This window comes from Poecilia latipinna, unplaced genomic scaffold (genome assembly GCF_001443285.1).
Source record: "Poecilia latipinna isolate Pla-1442-1.1 unplaced genomic scaffold, P_latipinna-1.0 Scaffold4052, whole genome shotgun sequence".
Lineage (NCBI taxonomy): Eukaryota > Metazoa > Chordata > Actinopteri > Cyprinodontiformes > Poeciliidae > Poecilia > Poecilia latipinna.
This window is the reverse complement of record NW_015116668.1, coordinates 1,437-8,202: the sequence shown is the minus strand read 5'-3', so window position 1 is coordinate 8,202 and position 6,766 is coordinate 1,437. Positions and strand designations below refer to the sequence as shown.

General features: G+C 45.0%; 1 protein-coding gene across 1 annotated transcript; it reads right to left on the bottom strand.

Moving 5' to 3' along the window:
- Positions 1 to 2,901: 2,901 nt before the first annotated feature.
- LOC106942123 (probable G-protein coupled receptor 171) lies at positions 2,902 to 6,180 on the bottom strand (the record flags this gene model as incomplete). The annotated part of the gene is made up of 3 exons (XM_015025303.1): positions 2,902 to 4,366; positions 5,736 to 5,864; positions 5,935 to 6,180. Coding segments are annotated over 3 exons (900 nt in total), but the record flags the coding sequence as incomplete, so codon positions are not given.
- Positions 6,181 to 6,766: the final 586 nt, after the last annotated feature.

Genomic DNA, 6,766 nt, shown 5'->3' with positions numbered 1-6,766 from the left:
GTTCGACAAACAAGCTTAGGTCTATCAACGCAATGCAGCCAGTTTTGCTAGTTTTGAGGCAGTTTATCATGATTCAGCCAAAGTGATGAAATGACAAACTACAGTCTGATTTCTGCTGTTAATGTGTTTCTTCCTGTTGAGCAGTGAAAGGAAATAAAAGCTTTACATATCTTTTACCTACTGGATTGTTTTTCTGTTTGTGCTGCAGAGCCACAGCTGTCAGCTAGCTGTCAGCTAGCACCTGTACTTTGACCCTTAGCTTCCAGCTAACAGCCACCCGCCTCTGATGAACCGAGTGCTGGAGTAACACAGCACTCGGTTCAGTTGTTAACCGAACAGATGAAGTATCATAGGTCAGCTTAATGCTGTCCGTCAGAGACTCTGACCGCTGGTGTTGTGTTAACGAGCTGCTGGACCGGTCCAGAACCAAAATGTGTCGGAAATTCCGGAGAGGTTGGGAGTCAGTCTAATCTAAACATGGAACTTTAGATGAGATGTTGGATGTTGATTGAACTTTTCTCCAGTTAACCTGTGGAAACACGGCCAGCTTCACGGCAGCTGTCTCATTAAACGCAGTCAGGACAGAAGAACTCTGGGAACCTTTGAGGAAACGGGCTCTGGACCTTAAGGACATCTCCAGATAATCTTCCAGTTTATTCTACATAACCTCTTTATGCTAATCTTGTTTGGATTTTTCTGCAACCTGAATGAACCAACGTTCTTGTTGTTCTGGTTTCCATCTAAAGCTCCAATAGAATAAATAAAGTCAAACTCAGACTAAAGGACAGCTTCCTTCTGAAATCGGCCCAGACTGAGTTTTAATCTTTTCTAGAGTTGCACAGATTAACGAGGTTCTCAGAGGATCTTCTCCAGATCTTTCTCAGTGACCGTCTGAGCTACAGCTGCCATCAACCAGTTGATATCATTTCTGTGGATTTAAAGCAACATTATCAGCAGTTTGACCTTTGCTCTGGTTGTCTCCATGTTTCTGCTGTGGTTCCACAGAGCTTTCTGGGTTTTCCACTGTAATCTAATTGACCAGTTTAATCAGATTATCTTGTTTGGAGTGTATTTCAGCTCAGATGAGGTTCTTCTTGCAGATAAAAGCTCAGTTTGGATTTCTGCAGCGTCATTTCCAGGCTGGAGAACCGATTAGCCGTGAAGATGACCTGGAATTTGAACATTTTGACATATTTTCAACCACAAACTATGATTTTATCCTGATTTTATTTATGTTTAGATAATGAAGAAGTGAAAGGACAGAAGTCCATGGTTATGAATATTTTTACATGAAATGTCTGAGAAATCTTCTGGGGTTCGTCTCCTCCTGCTCTGAACATCCACAGACTGAAACATCCTCCGTTCATTCAGGTTGGATAGAGAACATCTGTGAACATCAGTCTTCCGCAGATTCTCAGTCAGATTTAGGTCAGGACTTTGACTAGGCCATCCCATAATATGTTTAGGGTTATTGTCCTGCTGGGGACGGTGAACCAGTCTCAGCTCTTCATCTAGGATTTTTCTGACCTGTTTCTCTCTTGCTCTTGATGAAGGCGGACATTTTTTCCTCTGCTCCCTCCCTGCCCATGCCTGCCCTGCTTGCTCTGTTTTTCTCTTTTTCTATATTTTTGGAGCCTTTCTTTGCACATGCTCCGAATCTACAAATTATGGATCTGGTCACCCGATCTCTCAATGCAGCTGATAAAAATTTTCTCAAGAAGTCTGGGCACAGGAGAGCCTTCTTGTCCTGCGGAGACACACCCGGTGGGATTCACCCTGGATTTATTCATGATAACAGGATTTCTGCTGTTTGGAGCTTGTGGATTCCTGGATTATGAACAATTTTGTGACAGATTTGGTCGAACTAGCGAACACTCAGGCTGTTGGTGTGGACAGAGACGAGTTGGATGTGAGTCTTGCTGAGACTCGCAGCCCAGCTGAGGACTCTAAAACTCACTAACGAGTTGGAATCGATCTTGGAGAAGTTGCTGGTTTCGGTTCAGTGGAATTTGGATGATTGGGAACTGAGATGTATCGGAGAGACTTTAGAGAAGATTGAAATTTATAATCTTCCCGACCTAAGACGTTCTGTTTCTGAATTGGCTTTTCCTGTGTGGCCTTGGAAGGGCTGCATATTTCCAATCTCCTTGAAGATATGTAAACACAGCGCTCTTCCTTCCTCACCCCCTCCTGTTTCCATGGAGCTGCGAAGCTGAACGCTCCCAAGGACATTCCTCGATAAACAACACCTCTATCGGACTTCTGCCGGGAGGCTGAGCAACGTGGTTTCATGGCCCCGAGATGTCACCACCTTCACTCGTGTCTTTGTTTTGCCCTTTGTTTTGTCTGAATGTTGCCATCTGCCCTAATGTGTCCTGTCCTCTTTTTCCTTTGGTTTGTTATTTTTGTTTGTATTTCCTTTTAATTCATGTAAAGCACTTTGAATTGCCTTGTTGCTGAAAATGTGTTATATAAAATTACCTTACCTTACCTTCTCTGTCCCCCAGCATGATACTTCCACCACTAAAATAATCAACTTCTGCCTTGTCTTCATTAAGCTGTGATTAACAGTGGTAGTAAAGAATGGATGTTAAGTATACTAATCAGGACATTCTAGTTTCACCTCGATAAAGCACTAAAAGGACAAGGGAGATCCATCCAGATGTCAGGAACTCTCCTCTTCCCTGTAATCTTCTGGATCAATTTCTTTACATTAATGTGTCAAACAGAGACTTTGAAGGAAGAAAGGACCTGAACAACACTGCCCCCTGCTGCCCTCTGCTGCCCAGTGCTGCCCGTCTCAAATTTCCCTTTTAACGCCTAAAATCAGACGAGATTTTGTTGTCCACCATTTTGTTCAAACCAATCATCAGTTATTAAAATAATAATTATGACATTCACTTGCATTTAATTTAGTTTAATATGCAACAAGCCATCACACATCAAGCAGATGAATGCATGTCACTGTTTCTTCACAGTGACAGAAACCGGTGACTGCAGCTCCAGGAACTCCATAAAAACAATGAAATTAAATTATTGCACCATGAACGATTCACTGAACAGTCTCATAATCTCCTGAATTGTTCACCAGCTTGTGTGTAATCACGTCTCAAGGTTTTGATGTTGATCTGGAGGGTGAATCCATCCTCTGCTGCCATGCTGTGGACTGGAAGCATCACTTAACATTCCTCCAAATTTAATCTCACTGTAGGACAGTGAGATTAAAGTCATAAAGAGCCAGCTCCAAAGGCAGTGCAGACAGTGCAAGAAAAACAATATAAATACAATATAAACATAACATAGATGATGCTGAGATTGGATTTTTCTTATAGATTTAGTGACCAGTGGGAGGTACTCTGTGCGTAAAGTTGAAAATGTCTTCTGGTGTGCAGCAACCGGTCAGGAGTGTGGATTGTAATCTGTCAAAATGACAAACGGCCTTCAGATTCTTTGGTTAAAGTGACTCCTGCCTTGAGATAAAATCACATCATCTTTATTACCAGTTAAGTCCTGGTAGTATTCCAGTTCAGCCATCTTAAACCTGTTGATAAGTATTTTTGTTTGTTTGTTTTGTTTTAATAAGTTTTGGCACTACTGGTATTCATCCAACAGTAATCTGACAGCAAATGGCAGATAGACTTGCGGCAAATGAAGTAAGGACTCAAACTCAAGACGGCTATGTTGAGGTCCGAAGTGTCTGAATATGAACTGCAGCTCTAACCACTGCGCGACACAATGCCCCACATGTCGGTCTTTGTTCTTGAATTCCCATAAACATCCAGTTTCTGGAACATCTGCTGCAGCATCTGCAATGTTGTTCATTGTCTTTGTAGAGCTGTGACTAGACCGCAGTATCCTCATCTGCATGAACTTTTGGCAGCATCACTTCCTGCACAACCTGCTCCTCTGCATCAACGGCCTGGTTTCTGCTGCGGCAAAGGAGCCTCCTGACTGTTTCTCTGAACGCAGCGTCCAGGTTGAAGAAGAGAAGCGGGTCGAGGCAGACGTGGACCAGGCTCAGGAACAGCGTGGACTCTTTCCCCAGAAACAGCTGCCTCTTGGTCTGGCAGTTCTTGATGACCTCAGCCTGGGCCAGAGTGTACGGCGTCCGCACCACATGGTAGGGAACGAAGCTGAGGGTGTAGGCCAGCGCCATGGCCGTCACACTCAGCACCACCCTCCTGGCATCCAGCCATAGTTTGGGGTCACTGTGACTGTGCAGGAGTCTTTTGAGGGCCAGGGCGCTGGAGATGAGCACGGCTGCAGAGGCGTTGAGGAAGAGGGCCGTGTTGAGAAACACGGTCAGAGTGTGCCAGTGGAGGCTGATTTTCTCCTTCAAAGATGAACAGCTGAGGTACTTTGTCACCTGAACGGAGAAAGCAGCAACACTTTCAGTTAGAGGCCATGGAAAGCTAAAGGGTCTTTGGATCCATTCACATCACCCTGTTTAGTCTGCCTTAATTGAACTTTGGTTCACTTGCCTAGCAAGTCTGGTTCTTTTTGAAAGGTGTGAATGCACACTTGGACTCCAATGTGAATCAAAAAAGCAAATTCTGGTCCATGTACAAGCTTAGATCTTGGGTCAGTTGAAGTGAACTTTGGTTCTTTTGAGGCTAAGACTGAGATCAACCCTCCAAGGCAAAGAAGACCAGGAAAAATAGCCCTAGACTGGTCCAGAGCCCTCCATACCTGGAGGGCTAGGCATTTGGGTTTAGCCCCGCCTGCCAAGTGAGAGTCCAGCTGGTGGTGGAGATGCTCTTCTGAATATGCTGGTCCATAAAATAGTGTACCAAACCGGACTGAGTTAAACACCACTTAGTGTAAATGACATAAAACAAAAGACTCCCTTATCAAATACCCAAACACCTCAGCTGTCTGCAGGGAAAGATCGTTTCAAAGCTCAGACTTGAACTTGTCTTCATCATTTACCTCACACTCAGCTGGAGATCTCACCTCTATTAGGAACCAGATTATCCACAAGACATTGCGATGGAACCTCAAACCATCAACCCTCTGTTTAACAGCAACCACACAGCCCTCAAGCTTATAACCCATATATTACCATAGTGCTACCTCCAACTTCCCTAATGAAGAAAACAGTCATAATCTTTACCTTCCAGTCACTTAAACTCATACCTGCAGGCTGGTGACCCACAAATACCTTCCAAGTATTGAGAGTCAGTCCAGTTTTTACTGACCAGCACTAGAATATCACTTGAGAATGGAAATGGTTAGGGAACTAATTTAGGTGTTTTAGTCTCTTCTTGCGCTCAACATCTGTACAGAAAACATCTGTAGCATTGAGGAACTTGTAATGAACCTGTTCTACCCCTGGAGGTCTGCAGCTGAGGAGCTGGCGTTCAGCAGCAGTGATGAGAAGGTTCTCCCTGACCTAATCAGTCTCATTTCACTACCTGGTTAGATCTTCATCCACCCAGACTGTCCACTGCATTGCTAAAGCATAACTACAACTTCCTCAGCCAAAGCCTTTTTTAATGTCACGTTTTACTGAGCTGGAGTTCCTCTCCCATTGAAAACACCTGGTGTTTCACTTCTCCCATGGTCATGGTGGAAATTTGTCTGGTCTGTTGTTATAAGACTGAAGTCAAACTCAGAAAACTTTGCTAGTGTTGCAGGCGATGGGGTTCCAAACGATTTAAACTTAAAACAGACTTCTCTGGAGAAGATAGACCTCATTTATATCATCCCACTGATTTCGGTAAAAGTTGTGGTACCTTATCCTCCTTTGTGGGAAGCGCCATGTTGGGCACCATGATGAGCAGCAGCAAGGCCCAGACCACCACCGACAACAGCCAGGCGAAGCTGGACTCCTGCAGCCGCAGAGAGCGCGCCGTGTGGCGGTCCTGCAACAGAACAGAGGCATGATACCACAGTCACAGACACAGATGGTCCTCACTGAATGTCCTGCTCTACCTTCAAGTAGCGGTCTACAATGATGAAGGCAAGGAAGGCAATGGATGCGTAAAGGCTGATGTACATGATGACGCCGCTGGCCTGGCAGTGGAAGACCATGAGCTTCCATGATGCTGCCCCGAGGTCCTTCAGGATCTTAAATGGGAGGGCAAAGAGCAGCAGGATGTCGGCCACAAGCAGGTTGACCAGGTAGACGTAGGTGCTTTGCTTCTGCTGAGACACAACCAAGACATCCAGAATGTCAAATATCAGATTAAGTCAAATTATACCAGAGAGTAAGCCAGGGATCTGTGAAACACTCAACTACTCCATTCCTCCATAGCAACCATGACTTTCTTCCAGGTACTTCACTCCGTGGAGGTCCACGCCTGCTCAATGCGGACGTCTGCCGGACACATCTGCGTACTGTGTCGCAGAGTAAACTGCTCGGCGTGAAACAGTGTTCACATCTAACTCTTTTTGTGTGTGACAGCAAACTGATAAGGTTAACACTCAGCGCAAACGGTCGCAGGACACTCCTTAGCTGGACTGCCACTACAGTGACCGCACTTACAGGTGTAGTGACTGTCTTGGTGGAGAAGACGGAGGGCTAGCAGCAAAACTAGCTCATCAAACTTGTTAGTATCCACTTGAATTGTGGAAAATACAGAAATTTCGGTACTCTCAACCATGAAATCTCAACCATCGGTGGACAGTGTACACGGCTCACATGGTTACATACTCAGGCACAGCATGCCTGAGTACAGGGGCGGATCTACTGTGAGAGCCTTGCCACCCCTGTTGCCACCCCAGCTAGCGACTACGAATTCAATAAATAGTTATGGCAAATCGG